This window comes from Dromaius novaehollandiae, chromosome 1, assembly GCF_036370855.1.
Source record: "Dromaius novaehollandiae isolate bDroNov1 chromosome 1, bDroNov1.hap1, whole genome shotgun sequence".
Taxonomy (NCBI): domain Eukaryota; kingdom Metazoa; phylum Chordata; class Aves; order Casuariiformes; family Dromaiidae; genus Dromaius; species Dromaius novaehollandiae.
In genome coordinates, this window is record NC_088098.1 from 18,910,568 (window position 1) to 18,930,422 (window position 19,855).

The following is a 19,855-nucleotide window of genomic DNA, read 5'->3' on the forward strand; positions in this document are numbered from 1 at the left end:
GGAACTTGGAGGACAACAAGATGCACAAGTCCAGTTCTCTTAGGCACCTCATTGCTGAAATCGAGGTATACATTGAGAAACTCCTGGTATGCAGGCACTAATCATAGAATGTAGTCATTTTTTTCTCTCTCTTTTTTTAATAGAACTCCAGGCAAATGATTTTTCCCTCTCAAATACTTTGTGATCAAATTATCAGTTTAACTAACTTATTTAAATATAGCCCTTTTATTCAGTCTTTTTTTTTTTTTTGAGGAAATACTTTTCATATCTCCTCCAGCTAAATAAAACCTCTAGAAATCCTGAAATTCTCCCTTCCTCTCCTTTTATTATATCTCAGGAAATTGTTAACATTTTTGACATGTGCATAAATAAATGAAACCCAATTTCATTTCTTCATAACAGGAGACTGTGGGGCCATAAAGGCAATCAGCTGAAGTGTAATGGCTTGCTTCTGTAGCTTCCCAGGCTACCCCTTCTCCTCTCTCTGTAGCTTCCCAGGCTACGCCTTCTCCTCTCTCTGTCCTTAAGCATTTCCCACCTAAACAATCATGGAGGGTTAGGCTTGACACTTTTCATGAGAGGTGTGAAAGCATGAGGAGACCTTTTCAGAGAAATTGGGGTATGTGAGCTTTAGGCTGGAATGAATGAGTCTGTACGTGGAACTTGGAGCAATTAGTGATCAAGATTCAGAAACTGAGTGTGGGATGGGAGTACCTGCTATGCTTCATGGCACTGGTTTCTTGGAAATTTCTCGCAGAAATCATCTGCAAAGTCAAGCCATCAAGATTCCCCCACCACAATGCTGCCTATATACTCCTAGTATGCTTGCCATTAGTACTGCACAGAACAGGGAGCAAGAAGGATGATAAGAGTATCTAATGAGACATGCTGCTCAGGGCTTTAACTAGTTGGGTCTTTCTGGGCAACTTCTTCCAATGCACAACTGTTCTTATGGGGAAAAAAATATTTCTCCTCATACCCAGTCTGCACAGCTCTCATTTCAATTTATGCCTGTTGTCTCTTGTTCCACCAGGCACTGCAGTGAAGACCCCAGCTCTGTCTTCTCAATGACCTCCTTATGCATTGGAAAGCTATTGTTTGGTCCCCCCCGAAGCTGTCTCTTGTTGAGGCTGAACAAGCCCAGATCCCTCAGCCTCTCCTCACAGGGCAAACACCCTAGCCTTGACTGTTGTGGTGGCCCTCCACTGAACGCACACCAGTTTACCAATGGCTTTCCTGGGAGGATCCAAAACTGGGCACAGTTCTCTAGACTGGTCTAATAAGTGATGAGTTGAGGGGGAAAATCTCTTCCTGAGGTCCCTTCCAACCTGAATTATCCCATGATCTTATGAAATGGGTAGTGGCTAGTTGGTCTGAGAGACAGAGTTATGAAGGCACATGAAGTAAATAGACTTCGTGTGAGAGTAAGTGGACTGCACAGTGTGATTGGGCAGGGGGGAAGAAAAGATAAGGTGTTTTATAGGAGAGAAGCTGTTGAAGCAGCTAGGGAGAAGTCACAATACACTTTGCTAGAAAAACTCACTTCCACAGGCTCGTCCAAGGGCAAGAATCCAGGTTTTGCTAGTGGTCATGCACCCTGGATTTTAAGCATTCTTTTTATCTGCTGGTAGTTAGAGCCATGTCCAAACATTTGTGCAGTGTAGATGGGAGCAGCTTGTGCTGTGCTGTTGGTGAGCCGGGGCAGGCTGGTCCCTCTGGCGCTCACCTCCTGCCTCAGTTCCTTTCTCCAGCCTTCAGAGGATCCACCTTGGCGGAAGAGGATGTTTTAGCTTTCACCACAGCCAGGGCATAGGGCTGAGGAGATACCTATGCCCATACCATTGGTTCTGGAACTGTTTCCCACCACAAGTTTTCTTTCTTCTCTCATTTAATTGGTTACATGCACCACCATGATGGCTTATAAAGAAGGTACCACAGTAATGGATGTGTGAGATGCACAAAAAATGGGGACAGGGCACCTGAAATGCCCTACAGAGCCACACACTCAGTAGGCATATGACTGGACAAAATTATCCTTTTGTATTAAATAATACTTGAGGGGAGAAGATGAGAAACACAACACACACCAGCACAGAGGGGTCATTAACAGTGCAGCGTGCTCTTCATACTGATTCACAATGACCAATGTGTTGGAGTTGAGTCGTACAAAATCTGCTTTGAAAATTCGTGTTTACTTTTTCCTCCTGCCCCTGGTAGCTCTGTTGTGCTGTTTGAAAAATGGTTCACCTCAGCCCCTGCTGCTCTTACAAACACCAAGAACGCTTTAAATTCAAGCAGCTAAACTATATTGTTTTTGACCAATGTTTTGTTGAAAAATCCCCCCCCCCCGGCCTTGCCAGCTGTTTCGGGAAAATGCCTTTTCTGCCTTGTCTTGCAGCTACATTTATAATGTGTCCCATCAAAGAGAAGAAGCAAAGGATTTTGAATTCCTTCTTGTCAAAACAGTCGAGACAAACTTTAGTTAAACATGAAAGTCAAGACAGGAAACTGGAGCCCGGGTAGGCTGCGAGTGACCTGTGCTGGGCAGGTCTGAACACAGCACAGCTGCGTCTCCATACTGCAATGTAAAGGAAAATCTACACGGCTCATGGGTTTATGTACAGCTGGTAGCACCAAAGGGTCTGGCTGTTATGGCTCTTTCAGAATATATTGTTGTTACTTGCAGATAGAAGTTTTGTTCTAGAAAATTTATATATTCTAAACAATGGCAGCTGGAGATGGGAAGAGCATGTGGATATGTCCCACAGCTTGTGTAAAAAAGCTGTGATCACACTAAGAAAAAAACCTCTACCTCCTCAATCTCCAAAGGAGTCAGGAGTGGAGTGGGTTTCTGCTGATCACAAATATTCGCAGATTTTACTGTCTTTCCTGAGACAACACTAATTCTACATTTGCTTCTAAAAAATATTCTAGATGCATGGCATGGAGGTTAAATTTTAACTACCCTATTTCATGATATAACCATTCCCTTTCTCATTTATGTCTTGAAGAAACATTGATAAATGTTCACATTTGCAATAAAATTCAGAGGCGAAGAGGGTTTCATCTTGGTTTTGCTGTGACCATATCTGATCAGACACTGTTAATATTGATTATCACACAGTAATTCAAAGACAGAACAGAACTCCGTGATGTTAAAGTCTTGGGCAAAATCGTCATAATTTAATATTATGGGGAAAACTTTATGGTTAGTTGCCTGAATTAAAAATCCCCAAGAGTTTTCCACAGGAAAGTTTTATTAAAGGCATGCCACATTAAATGTAGTTATACAACACCCCCTGCTCACACACACATGTATATATATATATATTTATGTACCTGTAAAATCAAATTTACTTGCCCACGCTAAATGACATTTTAGGTTATTTAAAAGTGGAAAATCTTTTAAATATCATATAATTCTTTGCATCAGTTATATTGCTTTTTTTTCTAATATCTCACGTTTCATTCAGTTCAGCCAAATCCTTTTTCCACCTCGGAAATCCCCAAAGCCAAAGCAAGCAGTCAGCTTCACCGGGACAACTCATTCCTGCCATCTTGTCTTTGGGGAGATATTTTAACTCATCACAACCACTTTTGCACCATGTAGATATTTAGGCTGGCTTGCGGACGAGCGCCCTGGTGGTGCGGTGAGCCGGGAGCAGGCGGGCAGGGTGAGCTCCCCTGCTGCACGGGAGCTTCTGGCGCGGCGCGATCGGGTGGCTCATGGGACGGGGACCGCGTGGGCAAGGGAGCGCGGGTGCCCTTCGCGGGGGCCAAGGAAACGGTACTGCAGGAGTTACAAGTGCGACGCCTGCAGCCGAGGCAGATGCACCCCGGCTAGTTCAACAGCAGATGAGCCGAGTAGCTGGTGCCAATGTTGCACTCTCACAAAGTTGTTACAGGGCTTGGAGCTCTGTATTCTGCCCTGAAAACCAGTTATCAAGATCTTTACCAAGTTTGTAGGATGGGTCAGACTGTGTGCTGCAAAACACTAAAAACCCAGCCTCCCATATCCCCTGTGTAGATGCTGAGTGTCTGCAGATTGCCGTGCCCTGGAGTGCGAGTAGGGCGAGCTCCTTTTCAAAGAGTAGTTGTATATAATTAAGCAAAGGCAGGAGGTTTTCTCTGAGTGCTAGATTTTGAACAGCTCTAACACAGATCACGCTTGCCAGGTGGGTTTTCTCTCCCAACCTTGTGTCAATTTTTTTCTCTCTCTTGGAGATAGCAATTTAGCTGGATCAATTTTCATTTTTCGGTACGTGGAGTGATGCCAGCAGGTTAGAGTGAGGGGCCAAGGATCTGGAATCTTAAATTTTATTCCCAGCTGTGCCATTAACTTGTTCTCTAACCTTAGGCAAGTCATTATTATTATTATTATTTTTCTATCAGCAGAAACAGGATCCCCCCCTCGCAGGGCTTAATTAATGTTTGTAAAACATTTCAAGATTCTTGAACAAGGACAGTGTCTGAGTATAAATGATTCCACATGATAATCGCAATATTTAATGGCCAGGCCCGAGGCACGCCAGCCTCCATCTGTGGAAGAGGCACTAGGACACTGTTATCAATCTGAAGTGGGATCTATTTGGTTCCCTGCTCTCCCTGCCTTAGCTGCCAACATCAGCCTCTAGTTTCTCCCTCATGCTGATCATGTGAAAACACTAATTGTACTGGTTTTAAAGCAAATCCCCTGGATTACAGAACAGATCCAGAGTCCATTTAAATCACTGTCATATGTTTCAGTGGATTTGAGGGGGGGAGGGGCAATGTTTGGAGTGCGGTAGTAGAAACAATATGTTAATACATAAGACTGTGTTGAAAAGATAAGGGAAAGCAGATGTACCCAACCTGATCCGTTCATCAGCTCTCTATTGCTTAGCCATTTCGGCCCATGAGTTTCCTGCTGTCATGGACATGTGTGATATGGCTAATGGATAGATACAAGCCAGATCGTTCTTGAATATTATGTCTGTGCTCACGCAACACAGTTTGGCTTCTTCCCTATATTGAACAATAAACAGAGGAGAAAAAGATTGTGTTGCTAGTTATGTAAAGTAGGACTGTGAAATGTTTAAGAGAACTTTACATAAAATAGCCTAGTGTACTGCCAAATCAAATAGGTTTTTAGCCTTATAGTGTTACAAATTTCATTGTGTCAGATTCTTGGATCTGAGAAATGAACAAAATGCCCATTAGTTCCCACAAGAACAGAATAGAGCCCCATTTGCAAAAATAAAATATGTGGCTTGTAAGGCTAAAATTTCCATATTAAAACACACAAACAAATAAACTAAGGAGAATTGTCACTGAGAATTTACAGTATCTAGGTTTCTTATCAAGAACTGAATATGTAATTTTTTCATGCATATGGATGGCAGCCCATGACAGACCCCAACTATACACCAAAAGAGTAAAAGATATATCTACATCAATTCTGTGGAGAGACTTGTGAATAGAGAAAGAAAGTCACTGCAAATTTTGGGAAGAATAAATGTGAAATTCAGCTATTGCAGAGCATAATATGGCTGTGAACCTGACTTACCTCTGTGGTGCAGCCTTTCTTCAATGAAGCAAAAAAGTCTGCAAACTCTCAGGAAAAAAGTGGGTAGGAAATTTCTATTTCCTTGAAATTTTAACATGTGCCTGTTCAACATTTCTGCAGAGGCACCACAATAGAGCTATAAAAGCACAGATATTTCAGGGATGATCCCTGTACGCACCTCTGACTTTCCAGTACAGCTATCATCGTATAGACCAGCATTTCTCATAGCTGCCTGTAATTACACAGAGTAGGTATGAATGGGGTTATGTTTCTAAGATGCTTTTTAGATAAGTTCTCTTTTACACCTCCTGATGTCAGAGTTTATTTTGACCTTTGAGGTTTCTTTATTTCTCTTAGCACTGTTCTGATTTTCTATACGGTGAACCACGATTTCATACCTTTACTTTAGGTGTTCCTAGCAATTAGCCCTGTAAGCCACTTCTGCCTTTAGGCCCTATCCCCTGGGAGCTGAGAGCAACGTGAGGTGTGCTTGGATGTGGTGGCGATCCTTGTGATGCCAGCTCAACTTCCACGGTGTCAGACATGGATGGCTGGACCACTGGGCCTGGGCCTGCTTATTATGCCAAGTGCCCGACCAGCCACAGCTTCACCATTTCAGTCCTGGAGAACACTCAGTCAAGCAACGTTGCCTGCCTCGTGCTCTGTGACATGCCCACATGGTGCAGTTCACCCCAGGTCCTTCTTTTGGCTACCTGAGTGCACAGGAAACACAAAGCAGATGTTGCATTCATAGCTATCCTAACTGGGCAGAGCAGTGCTGGGGGGGGGGGGGGGGGCTTGCAGCAGCCGTAGCTCAGAGCAGCTCCTCCTGGTCTTGTTGGCTCCATGCCTATGGAGGCAGCCATGTCCTTCCTCCTCACTCAAAGTTTAGCCAGCCTTGGAGAGCTGATCCTCACCCTGATGTTATGGCTCAGGCTGGCAAACACATCTGTCCTTGGGTTCTTCTCTTGCTGAAGAAGGGCTAAAATTAGCCTCCTTTCGTAGCAGACAGATAACAAAGTTTTGGGCTGCTGATATGCCTGTCGATCACGAGCAATGGAAGCTGTCTCTTCTGATGAAACTCTCAAATCACCAGACAATTGGAGATAAGTTTGAGTTAACTAACTCTCTGAAGTCCAGTCTGTAATTGGTTAGGCACAGTCAATTTATGCCACTGGCACAAATGACCCACAGACCTTAGTTGGCACAGCAACCACAGCAATGGCGATGGCTGGCACACCAGGGTAAGGGGACGTGGTGTGGAGGAGAACCTCATGGCCAGCAATCCAGCAGCTCACCACAAGCAGTGAATTGGTGCAGACCCACAAAGAGAAATTGCTTAAAAGTTTAAAATGAATAATTCAGCACTCCTTTGATTCTTGAGTTTTAACTACTGCAGAATGTGTGTCCTGCCACATTACTTCAACCCTGAAATGAAGTACAAATGGATATGATTCAGATTCTAAATATTTAAAGGCAGAATCTAATCTTACATACATTGTGTATTCTGTCATCTCAAAAACCTGATAAAGAGAGACAATGATGGACAGCGCAGATTGAAATTAAATTCAAGGTCTGTATTAAAAATCTTGCACTGCTAATTCACATGAATGATTAACCACACAGAGCCTGAAGATTGTAAGTTACAGAATTGTTGAAGTGGTTTTTGGCATTTCTGTCTTAGTTAACTTCACAAAGGAAAAGTCCAAAAAGCCTTCATAGTAGAATGAGGGCTCCCTATTTTCCCTCTCATCTCACAAAGATGTATTCGAACTATTAACATTTTCCAGTTAGACTGCAAACAAAATATTTCTAATCTTCCTTTCATTAGAAAGAAAGATAAAATCACAAGCTATAATAGCACTTGGGCAATTATAACATTTTACTACAGATAGCCAGATAAAAGCAATCAACATGAATCTTCACACACAGCAAGCAAAAACATAAGTCAACACAGCTCTCTACCAGGTTTTACTTTAAGAGGAGTAAGTGCATCAGGATATGACCCTATGAAATGCCAAGCCTTTAGTTCAAAGACAGATAGTGCAAAAACCAGAGGGATGATCTCATCACAAGTTGCGATGTGCCAGAATACAAACACAGAATTGCAAATCCTCAAAGTGCACACGCAAAACAAAATTAGACCTTGTTAAAAAAAGAGAAAAACAAAAGTGGCAAAATGAAATATATAGTGATGGCTGAGCAGAACAAAGGATGCTAGACCTTTTTCTGCTGAAACTGAGGGTGGTCTTTTTTGTTCCCTTAGCTGAACGTTAAGGCCTCAGTACAGGACTTCTGGATAAATTACAACACAACTGTATAACAGCCTCACAAGACAAACACCGAAAGCAGCAATGAGGCTAAATACCCATGTCAAGCGAACCTGAACTTCAAAAGAGTTTGAACACAGACCTCTTTTGCATTCAGCCCAGTCTCTATTTAAAAGTGTATTTAACAGGAATTGTATTGCTTTCTAGCTTGGGTCAGCAGAGCGCAGCAGCCGGGCTGGGGCAGAGGCTTTGCAGCCAGCCGGGACACCCAGCAAAGCGCAGAGGGAGCCCTGGTCGAGAGGCAGAGTTCGCTCAGCGCCATAAGGGCCTGTGCTCCTGCGTGTTGGTTATTCAGCCACATGTTGCTTTGGGCCTTTCAAACCTGAGCGATTCAGCTCTCGCCCGGCCCTGGGGAAGCCTCTCACTGTGCGATGACTCTGACCGTCCGGTTACTGATGTCCAGAGTGCTTGAGCGCCCATGGCCGGGGGACACGCTCCGGCCGAGCTCTCAAACTGGTTTCAGTTCATTGGCGCTTACAGAAGACATCCCGCAGTTTATGACTTGCAGGTTTTCTCAGGCTGTCCCAGAGAGCTATGATTACATGCTGCCTTGAGGCAATGGCTGGCTAGGAGGTTCTCCAATGTGTCCATGGTGCGTTGGGATGGCTGGCGGTGTGCAGCTTGCTTACTTACGCGCCCTGACGCGTCGGCTGCTGGCTGCTCTTGGAAGGAGCTACAGACTTTGGGAGAGCTTTGATCAACTCAGAGTGGCTTTTCCTATGTTGGTTATTACGGGTGTTATATGTACCCAGTGGGTTTTTATTAACAAAACAAACACAGCTGGGTTTGGACAGATGGAAATATTTTATATTTCAGTAAGACTGTCTGCTCTAGCGTAAAAAAATCCACTTCTAACATTTTGCAGTGAGCTGAGCCTGGGAGGGCCTGAGTGCCCACATGGGCCCTTCAAGGACAGAAAGTGCATGAATAATGCAAACAGTGATTGTTTCCTTCCTCAGGCTTTCAGGGGAATGTAGCGTTAGGTTCCAGCAAGTGCCATTGAAACATAAGGTAAAAACCCACAAAAAGGAGGCACACTTGAAGGAGGACAAGGAAACCAGCCAGACCCACAACAGTAAAATTCCAGCTAACAGCCTCAAGGCAGTTTTGCAGTTGTGAGCATTGCCATGGCCCCAGATGCAGCTGCAGGAAACATGGATTTTTGGTTTGTTTTATATCCTGTGGATTGGTGTCTAGGCTCTGTAACTGGTAAGTATGATCTCTAACTGAATAGGAGCATAGCCACAGGAGAGGAAAGATTAAGGGTATCAAAGGAATACATTTTTCATTTCACTCCTTTCTTATTACAGTAGATTAAAAGAAAAAAAAGAAAGTTTTGTTCAACATTCAATTTTGAGGAGAATTAAATAAGCCAAAAACATTGTTCAGAATTAGAGCCTTGAATAAAGGATTTCAAAAACACAGTGTGTGGTTCATGGTGGGATTTCTATTTCCTTTTAAGACAAGCCATATACAGCTGTACAAGAGCTATTGTCCTGTGTCCCACTGAAGGAATAGTTTTTCTCTGAAGTGTTCAATCTGTTAAGACACATAGGTGCTTTGAAAGCTTATAAATGAAGGAAACCACTCAAACTCTCTTCTGGTTCAAATGGCAATTATCTGAAAAGCAGCAAAGAAACAGGAATACGTGGATAAATTAAATAGCTTTTGATTGCCTGGATATGACTGATAGTAGGCTTTTGTCTTCTTTGGGAATGGCACGCAGCAGCAACTAGTATGCACATGCAAGACAAAAGTCAGCCCTAAAGAGTGGTAGAAAGGCAGTGCTCTTAAGGAGCATGGATGGTTCTTATGAGCCTGCACAGAAGACAGCTTCGTCTCTAAGATATGGCGAAATGTTCCTTAACACTGAGCTGCAACCACCACAATCTGAAGAAAACAAAAACCTGAAAAACTTGCTGATAACTCTTGGTCTGGAGATTCTCTTTTCCTTTTATTCTGCATGAAATGTCAAACATGAAGACTTCAACCATCATTTTTAGCCTCTATCAAGACAAAGGCTAACAAAAGAGAAAGGCGGCAAGGCAAACTCCTGTTCACAATAACGCATTTCAAATTCATCATTTTCAATTGAATGAGGGTCCCTCAAAATAAAAAAGGGAGAAACACAGAATACAAAAGTACGGAGCCTGAGAAAACAGATTTAATTATTATTTTAGCTTATGCATGATGCTTTTTCTCTGCAGAAAATTTCCTGCTACAAGCAGACATGCTAAAGCAAACCATTAAGAGGAGATGGGCTTTCATAATGTGGAGCCTGGAGAGCTTCAGGAGCTGAGCTTGACTGCATTGAGCTGAGGATGTGGGATGAAACGAAGTCACAAGGACCATGATGCTCAGATTTCCAGTGCAACAATTCTAGTGATTCAGATTGCCAAATTTCATCACACCTGATTGTAAATCAGGATAACACAATACTCTAGCCAGTCGTTAGTAGAGAAATGACAGCCAGACATCTTTCTTTAAGCTTTTGAAATCAACTGTCTCATTCTGACAGGTTCTCTCTAGACTAAGGAAGAGAAAAAAAGCGTAAGTTTTTTTCTAAGAAAAGACAACAGACTTGGGAAAAGTCTTAAGAGAAAGTGATCTTTCCTCATGATCAAATTCTTTAGAAAGGAAGTCCTGAGAGAACTATTATACCATTTCGTTAGGTATGAATGGGAAATTTTACTATAGCAATTTAAATCGCAATGTTGCAGCTACAAGGAAGCACATAAAAGAAAGGTTTTTGGATCACCTCCAGAGATTTTAGGGTATGGCAGGTACATACTACCAGGATGTAATACGGCTGAAAAATGGTGTCCTTAATAACAGGGCTTGAGAGCCTGGAATAGTAAAGGACTGGCCACAGAAATCTCATCAGTTCTGTTAAGTTCAGGGCAGCTGAAATTCAGCCTCAGAGGCATTTCAAATCTTCGTACAGTCAGCTGAAAAAACTCCAGTGTTACAATGGTTTGGGTATTTCTGAATTTATCAATTCCAGTGTGAGTTCCTGCATTCCCTGCATAGTTTTGTTTCGAGTGATGCTTCTGCTGGTCTTCAAGAGTTTGCCAGAAAAGGCAGATTGAGGCAGTGGCTGTAAACACAGCTCAGGCTGAGCAGGCTGAAAAACATGCAGGAGAGGAGGGCTGCATCCAACACAGCAGCCTACGAAAGGGGGAAGCTCAAGTATGACTGTAACAGATTGGTCACAGAAACCATCTGGGGAAGTCCTATGCCCCACATGTACAAGCTAGCTGAGGTCCCCTCCACCCATAATCACTTGTTTATAACTCTGTGGCATACACAGAGTTGCAAAAAGATTTAGAAAGGTACCAGAGAGAAACATGGCACTAAGCAACAAAGAAAGAGAGTAAATTCCTGCCCAGAGAAGAAAACCTAAATTCCTGTCCAGCTGGGCAAGGTACTTCACTCAGTATTTGGAAAGCACAGCCAAAGACCTTGTCCCAGCATCTGAGACCTCTACTTGCTTGTGTGGTGGCCGAGAAACAAGGAGAAAAGGGGGGGGGAGAGAGAGAGAGAAAGAGAGAGAGAGAGAGAGAGAGAGAGAGAGAGTGTGCGCACAAAGCCTTGCAGCTCTGGAGAGGTTGAAATCAGCAGCAGGATTCAGACCTCATGAGTGGTGGTGGACAGCCTGCAAGCACCTCTGAACTGCTGAAAGACCTCCAAGCATGGGAGCTTTGTTCACAGCTGCTGCTATGGAAAAGAAAGGCTCCTGTTATGGGGAGGGAAGGTGCTCCTTAGAGGGGCTGCAGGAAGGATGGAAAGGAGGGAGACTCCACTGAACTTTCTTCTTTTGTATTACAGATGAACCAGATGGCAGGAGCAGCAGAAACTGAAGGAGGAGCATGAAGCTTTTAAGAATCAGGTTCCTCAAATGGAGGGAATACTGAAGCCAAAAACTAGGCCTGGACAAAACAGAGCACCATGCTTTTGGGAGAGGAGACTTACGGAAACTGAAGAACTGGCATGAAGTCTCCTTTGTAACCACAGCTGGTCACAGCTACATTCCTGTGCTCCCTGGCAGAGAGCATGGCAGTGCCGAAAGCTGCACATTTCCCACAGGCTGGGAAAAAGGGGAAGTGCCACAAAGGGTGACCAGTGGATCCATCACGCAACTCGCACACGCAGGCAGACGAGCTTATCTGACAGGTAAGAAAGACCCCGCTACAGCATTGCCGCAGCCCACGGCGCCTTCTGATCGCCTGCAGCTGCTCAGCATCCAGTCCCTGAGGGTGGGGGGTAACTCACGTTCCCTCTGACAACCCTCCTTGCTTTCTGATCTCTCTGGAGAGATGCCACTGAGCTCGTATTTTAATGGATTTTCCAATCTCAAGATGGGTTTTCATCAGGCAAGAAGACCTCACTAGGGGATGTTGCAATACATCCCCTCTTCTCAAGAGTACTCTCATTTTTCAGAGTAAATGCCCATAAAAAGGGCATGATGTCAGACATACCATCTGCAAACTATGCTGTGCTCTTCCATTACCAACCGCAGACAGTCAGACGCTGCTGCTCTATCAGCCCGTGGAGGAAGCATTAGAAACCCCTTTCTACCCCCAACACCACCCCCAATTTCAGTAAAGATCTTGTGACACTTTGTGGAAAAAAACAACATTGTATTTGATTTACAATTAACAGGATTTACAAATAATGACAACGAAACATATTAGCCATGAAATTAGGATGTCTTTGTTGATGAAGGTGTAGCTGGTGAAGCACCTTTACGTAGCAGTCTTATGTACCTCAGTCCTAAAAAGTGTAAAATAACTTATATCCCAGGCAGGTTCAGGAATGATTATACACAAATGCAAGAGCTGGAGTACAAAACAAACGACCCCCCCCCCCCCCCCAGGCCACTGGATAGGAAACCAGTTCTGGTGAGGCTTCTGACTTTTGGAAACTGAAGGAAAGGCCCACTGACAAGTCCTAGGGAATTTTCAAAAAAAAGAAAAAAAAAATCAACAAACAGTAAAACTCCTTGTATGACAACCTGCTGGGCAGGGAGAGTGGGCAGCAGAAACTGTGTAGCTTGCTGAGACTCAGCAGAGCCCGGGCGCTTGGCAGGACAACGAATGGGAACCAGTACAGATGGCAGCGCGTCATTAAAATGCTACTTCACTGCCAAACACTTGTGAGGCAAAAAGGAATAAAGTTTTCTGATGTGCAATACAGCAATTTAAGAAGACGTACCTAACTTTTTGACTTGTATAGAGCTTACGTATATTGTAAACACACACTTTTTGACAAGTTATTTTAATTTTCGTTGCTGTGGGTTATGGTGTGTATTCAGTCAAATGCAGCATTCCAAGGCTCAAAACTGATTGAGTGGTTTTCAGTCTATGGGTATATGATTTTTCCAATATCATACATTTTACATCACAAATACAATAAAAACAAATGGTGGTATGCTAGGACAGTTCCAAGATTCAAATAAAAAATCATCAGAACCATTCCAATATAAGATATTATACAAAATCAAATCATGTTAAACAGCACACTCTCGGCAAGCAGCTAATTACAAGCATTCTGCTGGTCATGTTTTTCACACAAAAGTCATTCAAGAGCACATAAATATTTCTTTTTCTGATCTGCTTCTTTTTACAAAACCATTCATCAGATTCACAGAATTAGTACAAGTAAGGCACATTAGCATATATCATAAAACTCACAATAATAACAAAAAGTTGTAGTTTTAAGAGCTAATTCTCCTTTGCAGTGATTTCTGAACCAAATGAGGCTTTATCAGTAGAACCCTCCTACAGGGATGACATTACTTTTACTTCCATCGCAACCAACTCTGGTGGGTGCAATACTGTGCATTACCATGGTCATAAATAATTAAATTAATTAAGAACTGCATGTGGTAGCAAATCCCATTTTCAGATCTTACAGAAAAATCAGACACATTGTTTACTTTGTTCATTATGAGCACAGACAAAGTAGTTTTAGAGCTATATGGAAATCAATTTCCAGTTATCAAAATAAAAGGGGATATTGCATGTTCTTCTGAATATGCCATTGTTTTCCTAGTATAAATATTGCTTAAAATATAAAGGATGTTATAGTATTGAATTTACTTGCATAATGAATTCTAAATGCTGACGTTTCAGATTCTACTAAATTTAAATGAACCATAAACTTTCCTTCTTCCAACCCCCCCACCCTGCCCCCAACCAAAGGACTCCCTTTCCCACAGAAAATTCATTTACACACAACACAGCTTTTAATTAGAAGCATAATTTACAGTAAAAATTTTTTACATTACACCTCTGCTATCAAAAAAACATGAAATCTTTCATTTAAAGTTGTAATTATACATTAAAAAATAGAACACTATTTCCTTAACAGGAAGAATGAATTTGAACATCTTTAGATCAGATTTCTTTATTGCGGCTTTTGAGTCAAAGGTCAGTCACTTTATTCTCTAATGCAGCTGCTATTTGCTGTAAACGGAAGGCAAGCTGCATTTTTTGTGCAGCTGGATCCTCTTCAAGTGCATTTATAATCTGGAAGAAATAAACACAGAATGTTTAGAATCATTTAGCTGAAAACACATGGACAGTTCCCGGACCAAGCGCTTGACAGTAATTTGTCTTTAAAGGGTCCTTTGCATTCGCTCTGTACCAAAGATAAAGTCCATCTACTAGGCTCCACATTCCATTTTTACACAAAGACAATAAAAATGATTGTCTCCATTACTTTATCTAAGTTGCTGTAATGTTTCCCCTTATGTTGGGATCCAAGCAAATTAATAGGTAGTACTTTATCTTTTGAAATACTGCATTACAAGACGGAGCAGGCAGTGGAAAAACTTAGAAACATTTATTTGGTAGCTATTGAAGAAACTGATTTTACTTAACTGCACCCTACAAGGCTTAAGGGTCATTCACCAGCGGCAACTAAGCCCCATCCCCAGGAGCTTGGGCTAGGAGAAGCTCCTGGATGGTCCATGCACAGGCACAGCTACCAGCAACGAAAGGTCTCTTCCGTCTATAAGCAGGATCATGAAGAAAATGGCCTGGCCGCTGTGCCAGGGAGCTGCCGGCAGCTTCCCTGTGGCTCTCTGACAGTGTGGCTGAGACAGCGTCCCAGAGCCTGGAGCTCGCCGGAGGAGCCCCCCAACAGCCTGCACGCAGCCTCTGCTCTACGGGCTCTGTACCGACAGGTACGACCCTCAGAAACAAGGGATTTTAAAACAAGAGCTAGAAAAGGTCAACCGTTATGAGAAGGCTTTTCTTCAAATAGAGCCTTTTAGGGCTTTTCAAGATCAAATTTCAAAGGTTTCACAAGGTTGTCATTTCTATCATCCTTCAGGGAACCTTTTCCACAAACTATTAGATTTCTCCATTAGGGCAATGTGTCACATGGCAAAACCGTTCCTTCTCTAAAACTTGACTTTATTAATAAAAGTCAGACACTGTAATCAAGCAGAAGCCTTTAGCTATATTTAAATACTATACAAACTTTGAAGTGCAAGAACTGGAAAAATAGTTTCCCTGTCACTAGCTGTTACACCAAACTACTACTTACACTTTATTGACAATGGAGATTAATGAAGTCAGTATCAATCTAGCTACTAATTTAACTTTCAAGGACTGGTACAGGACTTGATTTTCAAACACTGCAGCAAATTTGTTTAGAAATCATTATTTCAACAGTTTTGTTTTTAAAGCTTGGAAATGCTTTTAAAACAGAGTTAATAAATACTTATTACAATATTTAAACTCGGTTGAATTTAATTTGATATTGTTTCCTTAATTCAACCAATTATGTCTAGCTCTAACTCCTTGAATCTTGATTAAATAATTCATGATTATCTCTGCTGGTGAATATACCCTTCATATAAATATGGACAATTAGACTGTACCCACTTAGTCATTGTCAAGCCCTGCAGAGATGCACAAGGTACAGCACATGCTGAGAACCATACTTTCAGTATTAAAGACAAGGGCAGCTGCAAAATGTTCCAATTTATGCAAATTAAAACATTTTTATGGAAAACAAATAAGCTGAATTAATTTTACAGAATGGTTCTTGACAGATTATCTCCATAACTCTGAGTTAGCAGCCACATGATCACATACACCTTGTTGTTACACAACGCTATGTGCAAAAGGAAGAGCTGCAGATATGCTTTGTGATTTGCTGGCCTTTCACTGATAAACTCCAACACACTGTTGAAAACAAATGAGGCTCAGCCTTTGCCTTCGCCTGTCAGCGAAAATGAGAATCCAGAAATCATGACTGGAAGCAGGAATATGGGTGTGTGGAAGAATTGGGGCTATGTGATTCATTTGTCATCCGGGTTTGTTGGCCCTTTCTATAACAGGTCAGGCCACGGATATATATATATATGTGTATGTATATGTATGTGTGTGTGTGTGTGTGTATATGTGTATATATGTGTGTATATACACACACACACATATACATATACATATATATATGGAATGTGTTGTAAATAAGGTTACTGAATCCTGGGGAAGAGGGGTGAGGAAGCCAGTGCCATCATGTTGGCCTGCGTATCTCTGACCATTTTCCCCACTGGCACCAGTTGCAGGAACACTTAAGCTTATTTGATTTTCCTTGCTTACATCTGTTTTGAAGCTGTGAGAGGCTGGCTGCTCCTGCATAAAGCAGTTGCAGTGAAGCTGAGGATGAGACTCACTGCTGTCAGTGGTAAGTGTAAGTAAAAACAAGAACTGTGGTGAGGTGCAGGACAAACTGAAGAGAGCTCGCATGTGCTATACTCCTTTTTTGATTCAGCATCTGTTCTTACTTGCTTTGATTTAATTCTAAGAGTTTTCTGGAGACATTCATTTCCATGGAAACCTTTGAATACAAGTTCCCTTCTCTCTTTTTGTTTTCAGATTAAGTTTGGAGAGCCATAGCCACAGCCCAGCTACACTGGGATATTCTTTGTTCCCCTTTCCACACAGCCTGAAGAATCCAAGAAACATTTGGGACTAAATCTGTGAGCTTACTTTTGAATCAGACTATATTCAGCAGTTCTTCTACCTTGGTTTACCTTGGGCAGGCACTTCATTTGCCATGGCACAATGGGGAGTGTAGCATGTATGGAAGTTATAAGTGTAGCTTAACTAATAAAAAAAGGCACTGCTCCAGTCCTACAAGTGAAATAATTTTCATGGATTGCTCCTAATAAAAAAAAGCTACTAGCCTGAACCCTGACCTCTGAGGATTGCTTTTGCTCGGTGGCATTCTTAAGTCTTAATTTTTAGGAATTAGGATGGCAGAAGAACTGAACAGAAATTGTTTTTAAATGTTTGTTTTTCAGATCTAATTAAGCTATCACTATCAAAACCAGATAGCCCATAATGAAACCGTTCATTTATAAGTATACCCCCTTCACCAGTGTAAATGCCAGGTGATGTGTATAAGTGCAAAGTTAGAGGTATCTGTTCAGCATTGCTTTTACCTGATGATCCAGAGAATTTTAGAAGTTGTTTGTTTAGACTAACGTTAGCCTTTATAACATGTTATCATTGATATTATTAAAAAAAAAAAACCTCCAAACCCCACAACTTACCTCATCATAGTATTTGTTAGTATACTGGTAGAGTTGGTGTAGAGCCACAAGTGTATTTAGAGAATCAGTATGTGCCTGTTAAACAACACAAGTGAGCAGCAAACATGTCAAAATATGATCATAGACAGCTAAAAGTTATGCACATGCATGACTATTGGATACAACAGACAATCCTATTTCCATAGTCAAGCTCTGCATCCTGTAACTTTTGTTAAATTGACAGTTCAGGCAGAAAAAGGGGTGAAAAAACTTCTGTTTGGTGATTTTTAGATCAAGATTTTCCCACTGGTGTTTTTCCAGCCTGTCCACAGCCCTGACACTGGAGGTGGAAAATATTTTGAACTCTGAATGTTGAACCACAGATTACAGCTCAAACATCCGTTAAAAATGGCTACGTAAAACTAAAGCATGTAGTTAGTACAACCTGCATATTGTAGAGATACTAAATGTTGGTTCTGTCACTGTCATGTCTGTTTGAAATCCTTTTTCCAGCTCTTTTTAACTGTTTGAAACTATTCACATCTCACTATAGCAAAGGTGTAATTCATCAAGTCTGCAAGCACATGTACATTTGGAAAAAATCCATCTGGATCACGAAGATGGAAAGAGGAGAGAGAAAAGGGACTTCAAATGAAGCAGGAAATAATGCTAACATTACCTCTTCCTCCCTCCCTCCATGACATTTAATGTCTTAGTGAACATGCTCTACCTGTCTAAACGTCTGTTTTCATTCAAACGTATAGGATTCGAGGCTCCATCTATTTGGAGCCTTTAAGTCTTTTAAATTAGGAGGGAAAATGAAGAATTACAAAATATTGCTACTGGCATAAATGATTACCCAAGGTATAAAGCAGCAGAGAAATATCCATCTTTCTTTGTTCTGTAAGAGTCACTTCTAGAGCTGGTCAAAATTTGGAATTTTATATCAGCGCTTACATACTTATTTTAATCACAATTTGTAATGTAAATAGGATTGACAAATTCTGATTTTAAAACATGATTTTGAATTTATTTCTAATTACTAAACATCTTAATTTTATATACATCTCGATTTTTGAGATAAATAACATGAACTGGAAAATGAAATGTCACTGCAGATGAGTTGTGTGGCGAATGACTGAAAACAGAAATGTTCTCACAAGGAAGTTGTTCTGCAAAATGTTAGGTCCAGCGGGCATTGAAATAAATAAACTACAGAAATTCCCCAAACGTCTTCATAACACTAGAAGTCTCAAACTAAACTCAACAAGAAAACCACCCAGTAAATACAGTATCTCTTTGCTCAGACTAAACAAAATCTGTTAAGACTGGTGAAGGCTTCTCCTGGTTCTCTAGGTTAAGTTGAGGGCTCCCCAGGCGTAAGCTTGCTCGAGCTAAGCTGAGCTGCTGTGTGGATGGGCTCCTTCAAGGCTGAAGCGGCTTTCCTAGTGCCTTTGCTCTACCTGTCTCAAACCAGAGTCCCCAGGCAGCAGCCAATGCTGCTCCCTCTCCCTTCTGCGCTCTTCGCTATGACAGGCAACCCACAGCAACCCAGTACATGAAAAGAAAAGAAAAAGCACTGCTTTAGAGAGCACTTGGTGAGCTACTCATGTGCATGTCCTGAGCTGCAGCTGCCCGTTTCCACCAACAACCTGCAGTGCACATGTGCAGCGTAAAGTAGTAGTATTGCCTTTGTACGGACAGTTCTAAAGTATGCTACACTTAACATACATGCCTCCCCCTTCATTTCTGCAATCTGATTTTTGCTGTGGTATCACTCTGTGAACTCAGTTATTACTTGTTATCAGTATGATCAATGCTAAAAATCCTCTATATACTGCCAAAAAAACCCTCCACTCAACAGCGTTATAATCTTTCTATAATAGACATGAAAAATGCCACTTTGCTCTGGCACCACCACTATTCAAATAGATTTGTGGCAGTAACTGCTCTTGGTTCCATTCAATAATCAGCAGGGGGCTAAAAATCGCTACACTAAGCAAGAGTATTTCAGAGATATACGAAATTATTCATTTTATTTTAGCACATACAATGAACTCACTCTTAGAAAGAGAAGCTGGTGAAAAAGAGCGCTGTACTGGGCTTCAATTTCAGGATGAGAAAACTTAAGTTATGCTTACCCTAGAAATCTCTGCTAAATGGGTATTCATATCCTGGTCGCTGACTGGCACCATCTGACGAATACCTTTGTAATAACTGCAACAAATAAAAACAAACTTTCAATTAAGTGAAATACACTGTGGTTCTGTGGTAATTCTGTATTTTGGTTTTGCAATTACTTTAAACATGCTTCCTAATAATGCAGGAGATGTTCTACCACAGCAGACCAATGGTCCATTTAGTAATCCTGTCTCTCACTAGTCATTACTACTTGATACATTAGCAGCAGAGGCAAATCGCACCTTA

General features: G+C 41.7%; 1 protein-coding gene across 8 annotated transcripts in view; it reads right to left on the reverse strand.

The window, feature by feature from the left end:
* Nucleotides 1-12,494: 12,494 nt before the first annotated feature.
* The window catches only part of PLXNB2 (plexin B2), a 255,297-nt gene continuing 247,936 nt past the window's right edge, over nucleotides 12,495-19,855 (reverse strand). For all 8 annotated transcript variants that reach the window (XM_064506563.1, XM_064506571.1, XM_064506556.1 and 5 more), the window contains 3 exons: nucleotides 19,570-19,645; nucleotides 17,450-17,524; nucleotides 12,495-14,405 (listed from right to left, as the gene is read on the reverse strand). In XM_064506563.1, coding sequence (XP_064362633.1) covers nucleotides 14,301-14,405; nucleotides 17,450-17,524; nucleotides 19,570-19,645 — 256 coding nt within the window. In that variant the 3' untranslated portion in view covers nucleotides 12,495-14,300. The remainder of the gene's footprint in view (nucleotides 14,406-17,449; nucleotides 17,525-19,569; nucleotides 19,646-19,855) is intronic.